Below are 20,356 nucleotides of genomic sequence, written 5' to 3' on the forward strand. Positions count from 1 at the left end.
CCTTTGTGCACCTAAATGAATTTCCTTTTATAGAACTTCATCATTTTTAAATAGAGAATATATTGAGGTGAACCATCGGAGGGAATTTTAGGTTTAAGATGCAATCTTCTCTTATTAATAAGGGACCTTAATCGAGGAAGGATTGTCTTGGTATTTATTTACTGGACCCACGTCGCGTGAGAATAACTTCACCGGGATATAAATTGACTATTCCAATACATGGGCTATCTAACACTGAAGGTCTTTTAAAACGGTCCATTGGTTCCTAAAATTTTCCAAGCAGAAAAGCCGACTCTTCAGCTACGTAGAATTAGTACAGAACCTTAAAGAAAATCATACTGATAGCTAAAAACGTCACATAAAATTATACGACAAAGTAAGCAAACGTGACTACACGTAGATTAGGAGAGCATTTTAAATTTTCGTAGACACAGCGAGCCTTTGAGCGCTTGCCAAAATTCCCCGATTATATCAAAAATGTTGTTTCCGTTAAAATTTTATTAAATAACATTTTTAAAACATCGCATCCAAACGCATATTTGTTACGAATTCTTCTTGAGTTGCCGACGAGGGGCCTCTAACAACTTTCCGACATTTTTGTTACAAACAATCTCTCGTATTATCGTTTGTTTTTCGCTTTGTTGATGATATTTTGGCTTATTCGCATTGGAAGTTATTTCATTACTTCGTTATTCATCGTTTGAATTGTTTCAGTAAACAGCAAAACAACACTTGGTGCAAAGTTTTTCATTTGAACAACCTGTTTCTGTTGTTAGTTTGAAATTTTCAGCAATCAACATCACAGGCATTGTGGAACGTTCACCTTTTATTTTTCGCGGTTCAAAACGTTGTTGTAATAACACAATACCATTATTCTTCAGGTAATGTAATTGTAAATGAGTGTATAAATCTTTCTAATGGATGCTGATCTTATATATAAAAAGGCTCTTCAGCGACAATCCCGTTAGAATCCTAAACATTAGTAAAAAGATCACGCGCGGTATTACAAACAACATTGAGGCGAACCTCGAAAATAAACCTCCCATTACAAAAGTGGCCACAAGCCCGAAAGAGTCGATGAAAAAACCACGAACCTTTAGAAAATAGCGAGTTTGGTCAATTGAAACTCTTGACAATTTGCTCGTGCTCGGAGAGTGTTAAACACCCAAATTTTTAATGTTAAAATTCATATTTTCTGTCAGTTTGACGTTGGTTAGTTTAACATTACATATGTCTTTCCATCATCTACTTCTGATAATTTTGCGGTGAAATATGAATTTTTTCGATGTATTAGATTGCAAAGGAATTTTATTAAATTAACTAATTGCTGTAGTCTGGGTTTGTCTGCCAATTAGCTTCACATCAGCGATCAACATTTTTCGTCGTCATCGAGCGAATACATTTTTAGAAAAACATGGACTCAAAATAATGAACCGATTCCTTTGATATTTAAGTAGTTAGTCTACTAATATAGTCAAAAGTCTCTATCTAATAATTTATCACAAATAATTTCTACAATTAAAATGACATGTTAAACAGCAATTACCCTACGCCCTTTGATTCCAAAACAGAACAGAAGTAGCGACAATCATCACCCTCGGTTTCAAATAATTAAAACCACCATACGTAATAAGCGTAAATTAAATTTCGTTTTAATGAATCATAAACCCCAAGGTATTTTGGTTGAATCTCATAAAGCAAATACAGAGGTTCATATAAACATTGAGTAGGGTTGTTCAGAGTATAGGCAGTCCTATAATAATATAATAGAGGATAACCTACGTACGTATCTCTCTGTACTGATTATTTTTAACGTGTTTTGTTTAATTATATATAAGAGTCAGTCGTATCAAGTAGAATCGTAGCAAGGAGTACAAAATATCAAAGAATAGTTTCAGTCACGTGCCGTGAGACGTACCTACTCCGCTCACCTGGATAAAAGAATAGAAGTCTATAATATTCCTGTATAAATGATCAGACACCAAAATATTTTTTCAAATCAGTCATGTAGTTCCTTTGATTAGCGGTGTCCATGCAAACAAACAAGGTCTTCAGTCTTAATCCTTACTAATATTATAAATGCGAAAGTAACTCTGTCTGTCTGTTACGCTTTCACGTCTAAATCACTGAACTGATTTTAATAAAATTTGGTACAGATATAGAGTTGACCTTGAGAAAGAACATATATGTATAATAGATTTATCTCGGACTTTTGAAGAATTCTCTTGGAAACGCGATATAACCGAACTCTACGCGAGCGAAGCCGTGGGCGGAATCTAGTATTAGAATATACCTCTACATTGTATTAATACCACTAGGATCTAACTATAGTTAGTAAACATGCCGATTAACCCAACATCGTAAGTATCGAATATCGGATACAGTTTACTCAATAATCTGGCGGTAATAAGCTAACAATCTGTTACTAATTACATGATATTGCAATACTGGAATCCAGTATATCACGCCTCTAATTACATAGGTTACGAATCCTAAATTATTAATTAATATCGATCCATCTGTTTACACTCAACCAAATAGTAGAAAAATACAACGAGTATCATAAACCATTATACCTGGCTTTTGTGGATTATTCTAAGGCTTTCGATAGTCTCAATCACACAGCGATTTTTACATCTTTACGCTCTCAAGAAGTAAATGAGACCTATGTAAAGCTTCTGGAATTGATCTACAGGGCCAGCACAGCATCCATAAAACTACTTTCCCCAGGTCCATCATTTTCCATAGAAAAAGGCGTGAAACAGGGTGACCCGCTTTCTCCAAATCTTTTCACCTGCACATTGGAGGAGGTATTCAAGAAACTTAGTGTGCCGTGGACGTCTAAGGGTATCGTCATCGGGAGCGAAAGGCTGACCAATCTGCGGTTTGCTGACGATATCGTTCTTTTTGCGTCTACATCAGCAGAGCTCCAAGAAATGCTCCAAGACCTGAGCAAGGCAAGCCGAGAGGTTGGACTTCAAATGAACATGAGCAAGACACACACAATGACCAATAGCACGAAACGTAGGGTCGAGGTAGATGGGCAAGCTCTACACTATGTCGACGAGTACATTTACTTGGGCCAGTTAGTTTCTTTTGACAACAGGCAGGAAAAGGAGATCGACCGCCGCATAGAGAACGCCTGGAAGAGCTACTGGTCCATGAAGCAGTACATGAAAGGGGACCTTCCCCTTTCACTCAAGCGAAAATTAGTCGACATGTGCATCTTGCCCGTCCTAACCTACGGTGCGCAAACATGGTCTCTTACCGAGTGTCAGAAGTCCAAACTCAAGGTTTGCCAAAGAGCAATGGAACGTAGCCTTTTAGGCATTAAACGGACGGATCGCATCCGGAATACCGTTATACGTTCCAGAACAGGAGTTGCTGATGTAGGCCGAAAGGCGGCAACATTGAAGTGGAACTGGGCCGGACACGTTAGCCGTATGCATCCGGAAAGATGGGCCACTATTGTCACCCAGTGGACACCCCAGGATGGACACCGCAGGCGGGGTAGGCCCCGGAAGAGATGGCGTGACGAACTGGACGCCTACTGTCGAGATTGGTGGACTCGGTCGAAGGATCGGGAAGTGTGGAAGCGAGATGGGGAGGCCTTTGCCCAGCAGTGGGACATTATAGGCTAGTAATAAATAAATCGATTTCCGTAGTTAATTGATCCATATTGGTGTTCAAATAAAGATAATTACAATTAAATACTCCTGGACATGTTACATTCTTTTATATATTTTTCATTAATTGTGTCTAATCTAAAAAAAATATCAAAAATAATCTAAAACCGACTCCAGTCTCTTTTGGATTTTTCGAAAGAGTTCCACTAACCTTCAAATATTCAAACGTTACTTTAATTTTAGTTCTACTTGAAAGTATTGCAATCGCAGATAATTTTGTAAAGTATGACGAAGAAACAATATTCGAGCAGTCGTAAAGGATCCGGAATTAACATGGCTGGATTTTAATTACAAAAAATCGGAATTTTTTTAGCTCCACCTAACGCAAGACCGTTTATAAAGATGCCTCATTAAAAAAAAAACATTAAAATATAACACAGATTCATATAGATATAAAGACCTAAAACTCCAACGAAAATTCTCAGTCTGAATACCAATTTGAACTAAAACAGACATTACATGTAGAAGTGAATGTGGAACAAGGCTTCATATTAAAGATTACAGCCAAGGAAACGACCGGAAATCTTGCGTCACACGCATATCCTATTATGGGATTCAATTAAACATTCGCCTTTGGAATTGGGGAACGTAAAAGTGGAGAAAGCTCAAGTAATTCGGAGCATATTCACACCATTTTGTTGGGAGGAGACAGCAGAATTCTTAGTGGTACATTTTGTTTGAATGCATGCATTGCGGAGTTATAATTTGAATGCTAGTTTTTCTTACAATATGAAATGCTATTGAAAAGCATTAAGATTATTTTAAGTCTCTTTTTAACTTTTTACACACAATTACATATGTGTTTGATTTTTGGTAAAGCAATTTCCAAAACGTTTATTTCATAAAAGTGTTTCACAATAAAAATATCGATTTTGAACCGAATATAACATAAAGTTCAGCATAAAAATCATACCAATATACCATTGATACCTAAAGATCTTCTCTCCATATTACATCGTAAAGAAATATCTGTCACGCACCAATGTGAAACGCTCTATAATTCCCTTAAGCATTATAACCCGAAGGTGTATCTCCCCTTCTGCTTTGAAAAGCCAGAAATTATAACGTATGCATAAATTTTAGATTATTGCGGAATCAACCTGGAGTGCATGATATTACCTCTGTCGATTATAATATGGTTGAACCCCGTTTACGATAGATATTCGTCATAATATGAAAGCAGATAATAATGTGTAGATACACCGTAAGACATAGAAGTTTAATAGGAAAACTAAATATTTACCATAGTATTTTTGTACTTTTAATATGTTTTTCATTCTGTCAGTGTTAACCACGACTTGTGGGAACTACTGCCCAAAATAAAAAGTAGCCTGTGGACAACCCCGATAAATGGAATATCTTATTCTGAAAGAATTTTCAGTATGTATTTTGTAAGCCTGATAATAGTTCCTTCAAAAAGCAAACAAACTCTTAACTTTCATAATATTAGTATGGGCAGTAAATCCGATGTTTTCAGCCAAACTTACATGGGCAAAGACGATTCCAAATTAAACTCTGTGTAGACAAATTTAAATTGAGTTTTAGCAACAGTAATTCGGCCTAACGGAGACTACATGGCACGCCAAAATAATAATTGGGTTCCGTATAGTACTCAACGATTCTTTTTCTGTGCCAAACTTTTGAGGTTATGAGGTTGGTCGCCAAATATTTCGGCTAGTATGAATTATTCACTTCCAAATTGGTTTATTAATGTCATTTGTTTTTTATATAGAGGGATTAACGAATTTTCGATGTGCTTTTATATTTAATGGATCTTCGATTTTATATCTCGTTTCAAAATATTTTATTTGTTGGTTGAATAATTGTACAAGAATATTGCAAAAGTGGATTTAATTTTTAATTTTACACAAGTGTAATGTACTGTAACAGCAAGCTCACCTATTTTACTGCGACATTTTCTCGAGCAAGGAGTTAAAATTAAAGCTCTAACTCATATGGTTACATACACCGCATTTGCCACAGAAAAATCTAATATCGTTGTTATTGGCGCCCAACGTGGGACACAAAATACTTCAATACTCAGAAATGAAGCCATCTCCGGAGCAAGGAAAGCTCAAAACAAACCTCCTTTGGGAAATGTAATCTATATTCATTATTCATTTGGTTATTTTATAATATGAGGTAAAAAGTAAAGTATAGACGGTACCATTAGCCATGGTGAAAGAATTTCGGCATGGTATAACATTTCACCTGTTTTGATTTTTAATGAATTTGACTTTAATTTTTTATAATGACTTTTGGCTTCTTTATTTGTTAACAAAGGAAAATTGCCTAAATTATTCGTCTACCACAAAGCAATAAAACCTAAGAATAAGACGCAAAAAACCGTATTTGCTCAACTGGACACTAAGTGAGAAGTGGCCAAGTTGATTTTCGCCCACAGCACCAGATTTTCAATAGACCTTCCCGCAGCCGGAACCTAATAAGGCACCGCAATTTCCGACGCTCAGTTCAGTTTTAGTCAACAACAGTGTTTTACGCCGCCCCCAACCAAAGTACTTTCGGAGATGTCTTGGAAGGGACGGTAGTTCGAAAAAAGTTTTTAAGGGGATAAAATCGTAATATAGGTTTTGGGATGGTCAGTTTTATCGGTAAATGTGGTTTGGGAGTTTAAGAAGGTTAGGGTATATTTAAGTCAAGTTTTCTTATAGTGATAGTGAGATCTCTGAAATTAAATATGTCTCTATTGTTAATCTAATTTAGATTTACAATTTTACATTAGTTTTGTAAACAAATTCATAATTGTAAACTTATGCATCCTTGCTTTGGTCTGCAACTTGTACCTTACGAGTACGTGGCAAAGAAAACATTCAAAGGACAGTTACTTATAATCAAAACAAAAGAAACCCACATAAAATTGAAAGTCGTAGAGAACTCGATGTTACAGCAGAAAGGTTTCTATTCCGTCCGTAAAATTCCATGAAATAGAATAAATAGGTTTATTTTGTTGCAGGAATGGAACGACTACAAATTGAAGTGGAACCCTGACGACTACGGTGGTGTCGAGACTCTTCATGTACCTTCTGAACACATATGGCTGCCTGATATCGTATTGTACAATAAGTGAGTTCGATATCACACACTTTATTCGCATTTCTTTATATCTATGCATCATTTTATGACCACTTCCAGACTTTAGCACTTCTATTCAATCATCTTCAATTTTGTTTTTTTTTTGTGGAAATGCTTAAGTAGTTGTCTAAATAAACATTTTAATTGCCAAATCTTGAAACTGTTACGCAAGTAATAATAACGTTGTCAATTTTCAAGACTAATAACAACGGCTTCCTTTTAACTTTCATTTTATTGTTACTTAAGAAAATAATAATTAGCCGACAAACAATTCTCATTAAAGTTTGTCAAGTTTCATAATTTGCTAAATCACTCTTAAGTCTTTCAAACTATTCGTCAAAGTTGTTGAAATTAATAGAATTTACGACAACGCATTTTATTGAAAATTTCAACTAGCAACATCAATCTTGAGAAAATATTTTTTGTAACTCGAAACCCATTATTCTTCTGCAACATGACAATAAAACGAATACACTTAAGTTCTTATAAATGCCAGCGATAAACATTAATCTCACTCTGGGGCCATTTACTGGAGAATCAATTTAAGAAACTTGGAACAAACCTGTGTCCCCAAGTTTGACACTATCCCCATTCTTTCCCATCTTTAAACTTCTCCCAATTAATTAATTTAATTTAAATATAATTTAAGTGTTATTTCATAAGTTATAACATTAATTCGCAATAATAATAAACACTTATTGCTGGGACGGTAAATTTTGTGATATACTTTGTGTTTTACTGTGTAAATATAACCAAGTCTCGGCCTGTCAAAGTTCGAAACTTGGTATAACGATCTTTGAAAGTTTTGAATTAAAGTGCATTGTCATCGTGAAATCCTGTAAGTACTATCTTTTTTCAACTTAATTTATTACTGAGAATTCTTATTCTTCATTAGTGATTACCGGAGAGAATAATTAACATCATAATAGTGCCTAGAAAATAGTTTCTCACACAAACTAAAACACTTTCATAAACACCTACCTGAGTTATTGTTTTTTTCTGTGCAAAATGGAAAGAATAATGACCAGGAAAGCCACTGCACGTTTGGAGGAAGCTAAACTCCAACAAACACTAGTGGAACTTAAGAAATATAAGGATTTGTGTGGGGATCTACAGAGGGAACAGGATGACAATGAGAAGGAAGTACTAAATATTTTAAACAGTAATAGTAAATTAAAGAGTGAGATGGCAGAACTGCACTGTCAATTATTAAACATCACAGAAGAACGGGATAAGCTCCAACACATTGTTGACCAGTTTGACCGGTGTAGCGATGAGTTTGACACAACTCTCAAACACAACGCTGAACTGAAGTGTAGGTTGAGTGAGGCCCAGGACACTATTATTAGGATGGAGAGTACCAGCCAGAGACTTCAAACAGAGCAAACCAATGCACTGTTTGAGGAACTGGTTGGTACCACTCCGGTGCAGTCTGCTGACTCACTCTTGAAAAATAGTTCTCAAATAGTGACTATTGACCTGACTACTGACAACAGCTTTGCATCAATATCCCAGGTCAAGCAAATTATTGGCAGCAAAAACAAAGTAAAGAAATATGCCAAAATAAATAAATTTATTAAAAGGACACAAAAGTTAATAAAAAATAACAAAAATAATTACACCAAAACCTACAAATCATTAAACAGTTGTAAAAAACTGCAATTAAATTTCAATAATAGTAAAAAAGAATATGAGGTTGATATGCAGCGTCTGCAGTCAAGGATTCTCCATTTACAAGAGTCATTGATGGCAGTTACATGCAAATATCAAACCTCACAAAGAGAAATGGGTGAGTACATACTGGCAATGAACAGCTTGGTCGATCTGTGTAGTGAGAATGAGAAAATGTTTAATTCATTAACAAACAATCGAACACCAGGTTGTGAACAAGATCTGCCAGGCTGTTCAGGGTTAGATGGTTCTCATCAATCTTCTCATTGTATTAAATTAAATAGTTGTAAAAAAAGTACTTCCTTCGACACACAAAAACCAATAGAATTAATACAAAAGGAAAAAAATAATTGCAAAAATAGTAATATATAGCGATGAAATTGGACAAAACATGTGTCACAGATTACATCAACATTTAGGTGAGCAGGTAATAAACTATTGTATGCCTGGGGCTACTTATGAACAAATATTAGATAAAATACTAAGCAGTAGTTACTGTCCAACTACTACTCTGGTTGTACTAATTGGGAGAAGAGGAAATGCCACTATTAAATCAGTTATTAAATACTTTGAGTGTTTATCTCAATTAAACGTAGAGAAAATAGTTTTGTATGCTTTTCCCTATGGCAAGGGCTTGTCACAGACAGAAAACAAATATAGACATAAATGCAATCTCAAAATACAAACTATGACATTGTATAATGAAAAATTCAATTTTATTGACTCTAATGTACTCATTAGTAATAATTATTTTATGACAAAAGATAATTATTATCTTTGTAATTTTTATAAAGAACAAATAGCAAAATCGCTATTTTATTGTATTTATAACAAAGCCAAATGCTTGGCTAACGATACTGCTCCTTTTCAGCAGTCTAGTTTTATTTTTTCACAGAACTTGGAATTAGTTCCAAGTGATTTAAATTCCACCACCAGACAATAGAGCCAATCTCTAGCAATAGTCAATCGATTATTTTGGATTGTGACATAAATACAATTATATCTTCAAATGTACAATTAAATACCGCAAAAAATGTTGTCACTTCTGATCCATCAAACCCTTTGAGTATAAATACTAGAAACAAACAGAATTTGAATATATTCCATCAAAATATTCAAGGTTTGATTGGTAAAGAATTGGAATTGGAGTTGTTCATGAACTGTAATAATATAGATATTTTATGTTTAACTGAGCATTGGCTTAAAGAGCATCAGTTCATGTTTAGCTTCAAGAACCATTGTGTAGGCAGCTCGTACAGCAGAGTAAATATAATACGTGGTGGTTCTCTAATAATTCTTCGCAATACCATTAAATTCAAAGAACGGAAGGATATTGTGAACCTTTCTGTTGAGCGAGTAATTGAGATATCATGCGTTGAGCTTGAGCAGTTCATTGTAATGAGTGTATACAGGCCCCCATGTGCAACATATAAAATTTTTGAAAAGCATCTGGAAGATGTATTATTCAAAATTTCTAATAATAATAAAACAGTTGTCGTCTGTGGAGACTTTAATATTAATATACTGGAAAATACTGCTATTGTTAATAATTTTATAACTCTATTTAAATCATACAACTTGTACAGTACATTTCTCGAGCCAACTAGAATAACTAGCACTAGTGCTACATGTATAGACAACATTTTCACAAACTTAAAACCTTTAAATAAACAAATTTTAAATGTGTTGGATTCTGATCACTCTGGTCAATTAGTTATTTTTCCTATGAAAACTAACAGAGGTCTGAGAAAAAATGTAAGTTTTATTCCTGTAAACAAACATCGCTTGGAACAATTTAAAAATAACTTGTTTGAAAAACTGCCTGAATTGCCCTATCATGATAATCCTGATCAAGCTTACAGCCTTTTATTCAACTTAATTAATTGTGAATTTAAAAAGTTTTACTACTAAGTCCATATCTGTTTGTGATCAGGCAACATTTAGTGATTGGGCAACGCCGGGTATTTACAAAAGTAGACAGAAGTTGTTTGAATTATACTATGAAAGATCATTCAATCAAGATGAAACATTTAAACAGTACGTTAAAACTATTCAAAAATATTTAAACGAGCCTGTACCTCCGCAAAATCAGTACACATAAAACAGAAAATAAAAGCTTCTGGAAATAAAATAAAACCACCTGGAATATAATTAATTCAGAAATAGGCCGATCCACTGTACGGAATCGAGACTTTCACTTAAAATAAACAATGTAGACATTAAGTCAGACTCGGAGGTAGCATCTGAGTTTGAAAATTTTTCACCAATATCCCTATTTTAACAACCAGAACTCTGATGGCATCTTCCAGTTCGGCTCTTACAATATTAAAAAATTGTGTTGCGGAATGTGACAAAGGTTTTGAATTCACGGTTGTCAGCTCTAAGGATATTATTCAAGCGTATAAAGATCTCGATGTAAAAAAGACTGCTGACCTTTGGGGATTGTCAGTTCAGATAATCTCATCGATAATTGAAATAATTTCACCTTATTTAGCAACTGTGTTCAACTCTTGTGTTGCATCAGGTGTTTTTCCTGACTTGATGAAACTTAGTAAAGTAATTCCATTGTTTAAATCTGGTAGTACAACCGATCCATCAAATTTTCGGCCAATTTCAATTTTACCCACTTTGAGTAAAATTTTTGAGAAGTTAATATTACGTCAATTGTTGAGCCATTTTAATAGAAACCACTTGTTGCACACTAAACAATTCGGATTTACCAAGGGTCGTTCTACTACGGATGCGGGCGTGGAATTGCTTAAAATATATTCGAGGCCTGGGAGGATTCGCAGGATGCGCTCGGTATTTTCTGCGACTTGTCCAAGGCTTTTGATTGCGTGCACCATGATATACTCATCAGGAAACTTCACCACTATGGTATCAAAAACAAGGCTCTTGACCTTCTGACTTCTTATTTGCATAATAGAATTCAGAGGGTGGATGTCAATGGTAAGAGGTCTTCTGGATCTACGGTCACCATGGGGGTTCCACAGGGTTCAATTCTAGGCCCTTTTTTGTTTCTTATTTATATTAATGACCTCCCTTATCACGTAAGGGATAATCACAAGATTGTGTTGTTTGCCGATGATACTTCACTCGTTTTTAAAATCAAGCGCCAACTCGACAATTTTGACGAAGTTAACAATGCACTCTCAAAGGTTGTTCATTGGTTTAATGTCAATAATCTTCTTTTAAATGAATCTAAAACGAAGTTAATTAAATTCTCAACGCCTAACGTAAGGCAGTTACACACCAATGTACAACTAAATGGAGTAGAGTTGAAGCCTGTTGAGTCAACGGTATTTCTTGGTTTGACCGTTGATTCCAAACTCCAATGGGGCCCACATATAGTTAAATTGTCAGGAAGGCTTAGTTCAGCCGCCTATGCTATTAAAAGATCCGACTTATCACCGATGTGGACACAGCCAGAATAGTTTATTTTAGTTACTTTCATAGTTCAATGACGTATGGGATTCTTTGGGGAAACTGTGCGGATGTTGAAACTATATTTATTCTACAGAAAAGAGCTGTTCGAGCCATTTATAATCTGGGCCCAAAAGTTTCTCTCAGAGAGAAATTCAAAGAAATAAACATTCTGACTGTTGCCTCTCAATATATTTTTGAAAATTTAATGTACGTTCGTAAAAACATTTCTAACTTTGCTCAAATGTCTGATGTTCATAGCATAAATACTAGGAATAAACATAATCTCGCTGTACATGCTACTCGCCTCCACAGAGTAAGCAACTCGTTCATGGGTCAATGTATACGCTTTTACAATAAACTTCCCAAAGCGGTTCGTGACTTACCTATCAGGAAATTTAAAAATCATATAAAATCCAAACTCTTGAAAAAGGATATTACAAAATATCTGATTATTTAAATGATAAAGAAGCTTGGGAATGAGCTGCTCGCTTAGTGAGTGATATCTTTTAAATGCCTGTGTATTGTTACTTTTGACATTTAAATATTATTATCATCAGATAACTTTTATTAATGACATTCTTTTTATTGACATTTATATGTTATAATTGTATTTTTTTTTTTTTAATTTATTATTATTATTGTGAATGTGAGTATCGTGTATGCGAGCAACATTATATATTCTTATAACATAAATACTGTCTGGCGGGTTTGAGTATTTTTAAATGGCCTACGCAAATGTTCTGCAGATCTGGTATCGTCGTGTGACAGGTCGTTGAGCTCCCTAAGATATGGTTGAGCTACACGACGACTGATGCATGCGTGCCGTCTGTTGGGACTGGTCAGCTCCAGCCTGATGTGGCTCTTTCCTCAAAAGGCCATTCCAGACCGCGTACATGGTGACACTCACACATAATTATTTCATTTATAACATGTTTGGACTTTAAAAGAGACTATGACCCTTGAGTTTGTTTCGGCGTTTCTTCTCAGGGATCAGTCAGTTAGGAAATGCCGGCCTCAGCGTTCTTAAAATGACGTGTAAAAGTGATGTAATGTCCAACTTGCAAAATAAACAATTTCATTTCATTTCATTTCATTTCATTTCATTTCATTTCCAATGAAAGTTAACTTTTCTTTTCTTTTGTTATAAACTCTTCTTATAAGGGCCTTATCTCTTCATTTCCGGATTGCGGACAAAAATCCCATTACTTTGCATTATCAAGGCATCTTGACGAGGCTCCTTAGTAAACTCAGATGTTCAGACAAAAGTGTGTAACTAATCTTAACTTGTGCTTCACTTGTAGCGTATATTTTGCTGTTAATGATTTTCTTTTTGTGTGTGTTTATATTTTTTGTTGTTGTTATTTATAAAGTATTATAGATTGAACATCGGAAAGCATGAACGGATCTTTAAAAAAAAATGGTGCATGATTATTGTGAATTGCATTTCAGTGATAATTTGAATGAATGCAATGCTTCTGCCAAATATTTAGAAAAAAACACATTTCACCTATGGCCGTGTAGGACGAATAGAAATGCACTTCAGATCACTTCCGCAAAAACGTTGTCAACGATGAAATATCTACACTTTTAGCATAATTGAAAACTGCAATCGCAGAAACCTACCGAAATGCAATCAATAACCACACTTGGCAGACACTCAAGACACCGAATCGATCCCAACGCCCTCCAATCGCACAGCGCAACCGCCTTAAAAATCCTTATACTTGCAACGCTAACCATTATCAGTGGCAGTTCACCGCATTTATATGCATTAACGCCACGTAAGCTCTCAACTCCACAGAATTAAAGAGCTTATCCTCTTTCAAATAAAGCTGAAATTTGAATGGGGAACTGGTATCTAGGTGAAGCAGAGAATGCGCCCGAAGTTGGCCAGGCGGAAGGCACGATAAGTGCAGGCTTTAATCTAAATAGCATCAAGGTAGCATATCGAACTAAACACGCCACGGTAAGCATTCATTATTAACAAACGTTAGACATTGAACTCTCTTTGATGCAGTTTAGTCTACATTTATATCAAAGGAAACTGGGAGCTAAATGGAATTGGAGCTGATAGCTTGAAGGCTAATAGACATTTCCAGCAATTCTCGTATTATTCAAAGACTTCTTTGTACAAAAACAGATTCTCAATACAGTTTGGAGCATTTAGGTATTTTACTTAGGGTCGGTTTTTTGTTTTAAATGGAGAATTCATCAGCTGTTTAACCTCCCACGCAAATCCAAGTAGTACTCGAGGAAAACTGATTGTTCTTATTTGTGAAGAACAAATTAGCTCGCTTTTGATTCAAACGTTCAATACCACTTGCGGACCTTTTGTCCCTGGCATTAGAACGAAATAGTCCAACATCATTGTTTGCTCTAGCGCTGGCTATTTTAATAAAGTTTGAGAGCTTTTTGTCCAGAAAATCATGAATTTTATTTTGCAAGAAAATTGAATTATGCTCAGTATTTATATTATTGGTTTAATCAACGACTTAACGACACGGGACTTAAATGAATCATTCATTTTATTATTAAATCAAATTGTTAAAATTTCACCCTGTGTTTTGTCATTATAATTAAGAGACTCTTAAGTAAAAACTACTGAAATCTCATCCACAATTTTGCTCATTTCACTGGTCTCATTTAACTTTAAATATTCTACAACAAGAAGAGTTGCCCTAATTTCTAAATTGACTGTCGCGGTTGATTGCTTAATTCCATCTATTTTATTCAGAGTTTCATACCACATTGGGAATTTTCGTCGCATCCAAGCAATGCTATTTTGACTAATAGGATTTTCTACGTGTTCATTAAGTTACTTAGGTACCTTCTAACTTTCATTATCAAATTAGTATTTTACGGATACTTAATTATGATCTACGTCATGTTAAATAATGAAAAGACGCTTCGAATTAATTTCATTAACTTTAATTTTCATTATGAGCGTTATTCAAGCCTAAAATATATTAAAAGCATTATCACTTAGCGTGGTGTATCCAAGATTTTCGCGGAATCTTATATTGTTTAACAAAGTTTGATAATAAGCATTCCAATTACGCGAATTGGGTTCAATTCCCGCTTGACACAAGTTTGCAATTGGATTAATTTTGGATAATCCAAGTTTGATAGCAGGAACTGTTAAACTACGGTGCCAAGTTACTTTAACTTTGTAGTTTATTGCAAATGATTTCGGTTTGATTCCTCCTGAATGTTGATCTATAAATAAGCGTTAGACTTGGCTGCGGTGGCTGCTCCAGGTGCCAGATAGGATTAGCTAATTAGATGCAACCGATGTGTTTTGGGCATTTGTATCTGTTATTGCCGAAGGGATTACGGAAACAATGATTATTCCAAAATTAATGTGCCGAGTTTTGCTGTAGTTAGTGCCAACATTTCAGCAGTCAAATGCGAATTTTCGAATTTTAGGTTTCAAATTGCCGATTGCATAAGGTAGATATATTGTGGACAAAGTAAAGGCTTCCTTTTGCGCACATTTGTGTACTCGCAGTACTTTTCGCCACTCTTAGTGCGCTAAAGTTTATGTCAAATAAAATATACATTTCAGCACTTCTACTCATATATAATATTAAGGTTGTTAGAAGCTCTCAGTTGACGTGACTGTAATATTTTTAAATTTAACCAAATAGAGGTAACACTTTAATGCACCTGTGACTTCCCCTAAAAGCCCACTCCGCGAATATTCACTGTTAACTTTATTTTTAATGGTGGAGCGTTAGCTTAATGGAAGACAAGGCGACCTATTTTACGGGACAATTTTCATGAATGCGCAAAAGTTGGTTATGACAAAGCTTTTAGAGGCTTCAGCGTCAATTTTGTACCGACAACGAATGGCAGGATCAAAGGGTGATGATTTTCATGTAGACATTTTGGCAGATTTTAGGTTTTATTGTGAATTGATTGAGTGGTTTTTTAAGTAATTTTAGAGTGTTACTTTATGTTTTATGTTGTTGTTTGATTATTTTAACAATGGAAGGCTATTTTTAATTTAAATCATCTATTTTTTTCACTTCGTATTAATGAATCAATTGCATTCTTATATTTAAAGCTTTTATTTGATTTTTTGAAAATGGCCCACAATACTGTTTTATTCTCTATTTTGATAAACACTTTTCTGGAACAAAAGTTTCAAATTCAACTTTAATGAGCATTACGAATCACTAAATAAAACATATACAACATACCCTACACCAATCACAGCTCAACCTATCAATCTCTAATATAGTAAAGACAGACGGACAGACAACATTTGCTGTGTAATTAACTGTGAGGTTGTAAATCAGCCACTTTACTTTGACAACTACAAGGATCAACTTGATGTACTGCTGACGCGGCAGTGCCACAGACTATATAAATAATAGACAGGACTTATTGAAGATAATTGTTTAATGTATTGATAAATAGGTATATTATTGTCAACTTTATATACTTTTGAGGTTTATTTTAACGATTTTATTTACTAACGGTAATCTCCAATATTCTGTGTATCTGTTATTTTGATAACTAGAGGTAGAAATTTGACACTTACTTGTATGAAATAAAGGTCTTAATTATATGTTTTGTAAGTGAATAGATAGATTGTTGTGATCGGTTGCAAAGATGTGTGGGAAAAGATCTAGGGAACCGTTTCAAAAGGACATTTGATAATAATTAGCTAAACATTCAAAAGCCAATTTTCAACACCAACAAAAAAAGGAAGCCATCTTTATAAAAATATTCATCTTTATTTTTTTTCCCTTACATTATTAAAACGCCTTGCTCAATTAATTTTGTTTTAAGACAAGCTGACTGAAGTTACCGTACTTTTGTATTCAGAGTAAATAACATTAATTTTACAAAGACATTTCACCCACCTGTTCACTGAAAAGATATGGGAAATGGTCTTTCTATTACAGAATAATACCTACTTAAATGTGACGTTCTCTTGACATAGAGCTATTTGATTGATTGAATCTAAGTTGAGGTACTTGAAGCTTCAGTCTGTATCTGCAACATAGACTATCGTTAAATAAACAATAATAGGGTATAATATTTTTTTATTTTTCATAAAATTAACACTGTATAACATACTGAACGGTAATAAAAAATTGATTACTGTTTATTTTATTATTTATTTATTTAAACATACACTCTATCATTACAGCTTAACCATTTTTAGTTACTTCTATCAGAATATCCACAATTAGTTTGGATACATTAATTAGAAGTAACAGTTTCAATTTAATGCTTTGACCACCAAGAGACTGATAAATTATATTGTGCAAGACCGATGGATGTTAAAGGCAATTTCTTTAAAAGAAACCCTATATTTAAAAAATACTATCTGCCAATTAATTAGATTTTCATGTTATGTGGTCATAAGACTTCTTAGTTCTAACACTAATCTTAAACTTCCAGCGCTGACGGTAACTACGAGGTGACGATAATGACGAAAGCGATCCTGCATCACGACGGCAAGGTTGTGTGGAAGCCGCCAGCGATCTACAAGTCCTTCTGTGAGATAGACGTCGAGTACTTCCCCTTTGACGAGCAGACCTGCTTCATGAAGTTCGGCTCTTGGAGTTATGATGGTTACATGGTGAGTTTTATTGAGACTAATATTTATAAAGCTAAAGAGTTCGTTTGTTTGAATGCGTTAATCAGGATCTATTGGAATGATTATTAAGTGTTACATAGCTCGTTTATCTCGGAACACTAAAGGGTCTCTCTTCTCTGTCGATTCGCTCTTGGCAGAGCGGTCGTGGTCACGTTGAGCCGTCCACATTAGAGGCGGACACAGCTTTTTTTTACGATCTCCCGCCATCTCTCTCTGTTAGCAGACTCTCTGGTACAGTCTGACACGCAGCTACCCACTGCGGATTTCACCTGATCGGTCCAGCGCATAGGTGATCGGCCGCGCGATCTGGTGCCCTCCACTTTTCCCTGTACAACTAGCCGCTCTATAGAGTTGTTATCGCGTCTAGAGACATGACACTAAAGGGTAGTTTTAGGCTATTTTTTAACTTAGTTTGTGCTTTGGCTTAATTTCTAATAATCAATAAATTAATCATAATTGTTTTTAGAGAAACTTTACAAAGGTATTTAAGCAAGCAGTGAACAGATATTATTTTAGCGTATACAATATAATATTTGTTGAACTTAAATGCTGGGCGATATCATATTGATAGAATAGAATAGTCATTACTCAGTATGTGGTGCATTGAAATCTTAATATTAAAAACAGTTTTACGTAAGTACATTATTTTGCTGAGGCATATTTGTCACGGTAAATAGGTATTATTATTATGTTCCTTTAATCTTTTAACATCGCTTAATTTATCTACAAGCTAGCTTACTTTATCATGGACTTACGTGTTTCTATGCTTTGTAGTTCCAACTCTAGCAGACTGCGACCGACTAAAGCAGTCTATATCGCACATAATAGCCTACCTTGGCACTTACCTCTTGCTGAATTACTAACGGCTCCGATAAATAACTGATATATACGGATGTTGAAATTGTGCCAAAGTGAGCCATTCGCTACAGAACCCATAAGAGTTTACTGAGCGCAATGCCTCACAGCCGTATTGAGGTGCAGTTTATTTTGTTAAAAGGATTGAAAAACTATTGCTCACGACACACAGTTTATCAACTTATTTTGACTTTCTAGCTGTACTTACAATATTAGTACTAGTTTATCGTAAAGTGTATTTATATCAGAATCAGCTGGTTTTTCAGTTATCAACTATACTTATTAGTAATTACTCTGATCGCGGTATGGGAAGAATTGGTTTGTCCTGGAATCTTGTTTGGCTTGAAACATATACATACATACGTTTTTTTTCTTTAAACGATACCGGAACCTTTTTGATATTTTAAAAAATTTGGAAAACTGCCCTACAAGTTACAATACTGAAGTAACGCACAGTACAGTCAGCAATAAAATCTTAAACCAATAACATGCATATTGTATGAATTGGGTGTGACATCACGTTACACCCGTATGTCCATACAAAATGACATTCATGGGAATCTGACGACGAAATGATTGAATCAAAATGTGATTTTATGGATTGCCAACAAAATTGTATTTTTTGTCCGAATAAATTTTATTATGACGGTGTAATAATGGGTCTTTTTTACAGGGATTATTTTGACACTCTTGTTATTATTTTAAAATAATGGGATGGTTTGGAAACAGAATTTTCTAAAGATTATTTTTATGATGAATTTTCTCTTTTTATAAAAAAATCCATTTCCAATTTCAGTAAAAATAAAAACTTCCAAAATTCTTTTTAAAACTATCTAAAAAATCTGTCAGCAAAAATTTATTTTCGCTGAAGAACCAAATTTTTCATAAAAGGCTCTCAGCTTCTAATAAAATTGTATGAAACAAAAAAAAAATGGCGGCTTAAACGAATTTCGTCGCGAAACGCTTAGAGCGAATGTAATCGAATTCCTTGCAAAAAGCCTTTTCCAATACTTAGTGTCAAGAGAAATATTTATTATATCGTTCTGTGTATATAAATATTTGGAGATACTTCGGCATACAATCTGTAGTGTAATATTATGTGATAGTAGTCGATATATCAGTGAGAGGCGTTTGATGGATCGAGAAAAAATATTTATGATTTCGAAATAATATCACTTGAAGAGGTTTGTCTATAAATATCTTCTCTTTGAAAATAAATTTATACCTTGTATGACTTTTTGCTACACAAAATTGTGTACCAACTTTGTCAAGCGCCTATAGTATATTAAAAGCAACAACACCACAGACCCATTCTGACAACTTTACCTGCATGTTTTGGTTTTTGATTAAGGCGTTTACATACTTACTTGCTCAGTTACAAATCTAGAAATTGCTAAAATATTGGCTTAAAATAATTTGTATGTAGACAAGAACAAGCATTTTCCTACCTATAACTACATATCCCAATATTTAGAAAACTTTCTCCTCTAAGAAATAACAGGAAAAAACATACTCGAATGAAAAACGGGGAGTGTTTCAAAGACTTTGTAACTGTACGCTCAAAACAGACGCATTCATCTATCCCACTAAGGAGCCTAATAAATCCGTGGTCACCTACTTTCACATAAATAAAGGCTCGGCTTACATCTGCGCCTTATATCGCCCTGTTAAGGTTCACAAGGGAATTCAGGTGTTCTCCATCCCCAACCTTCTCTGGATAGTTGAGTAAGATACCAATAACAGCTATTTGTAAAGCTTCGCGTGAATGGTCTGATTCCTTAATAACGGATAGCCGTATTTCGGCTGTTTTGTTATGCCCCGTTTTCAAACAGTCTCACTCTTTTAGGAGCATTTGATGTCTCTATTTTGGTGTTGAATGGGATGGTATTATTAACTGTCTGTCATTTGTTTGGTCCTTTAATGGGTTCTGATATTGCGTGAAATGAAAAGGGTAACTGAATGGCTGATTTATTTATTGAACACCCACTTGCCAAAGGGGCTTGATTTGTAT

At 34.6% G+C, this 20,356-nt stretch overlaps 1 protein-coding gene across 4 annotated transcripts in view; it reads left to right on the plus strand.

The window, feature by feature from the left end:
* LOC110370374 (acetylcholine receptor subunit alpha-like 1) overlaps positions 1-20,356 on the plus strand; it is a 216,998-nt gene that overhangs the window by 190,078 nt on the left and 6,564 nt on the right. For all 4 annotated transcript variants that reach the window (XM_064038768.1, XM_064038767.1, XM_064038769.1 and 1 more), the window contains 2 exons: positions 6,661-6,770; positions 17,292-17,472. In XM_064038768.1, the coding sequence (XP_063894838.1) occupies positions 6,661-6,770; positions 17,292-17,472 (291 nt within the window). The remainder of the gene's footprint in view (positions 1-6,660; positions 6,771-17,291; positions 17,473-20,356) is intronic.

This window comes from Helicoverpa armigera, chromosome 17 (genome assembly GCF_030705265.1).
Source record: "Helicoverpa armigera isolate CAAS_96S chromosome 17, ASM3070526v1, whole genome shotgun sequence".
Classification (NCBI taxonomy): Eukaryota; Metazoa; Arthropoda; class Insecta; order Lepidoptera; family Noctuidae; genus Helicoverpa; species Helicoverpa armigera.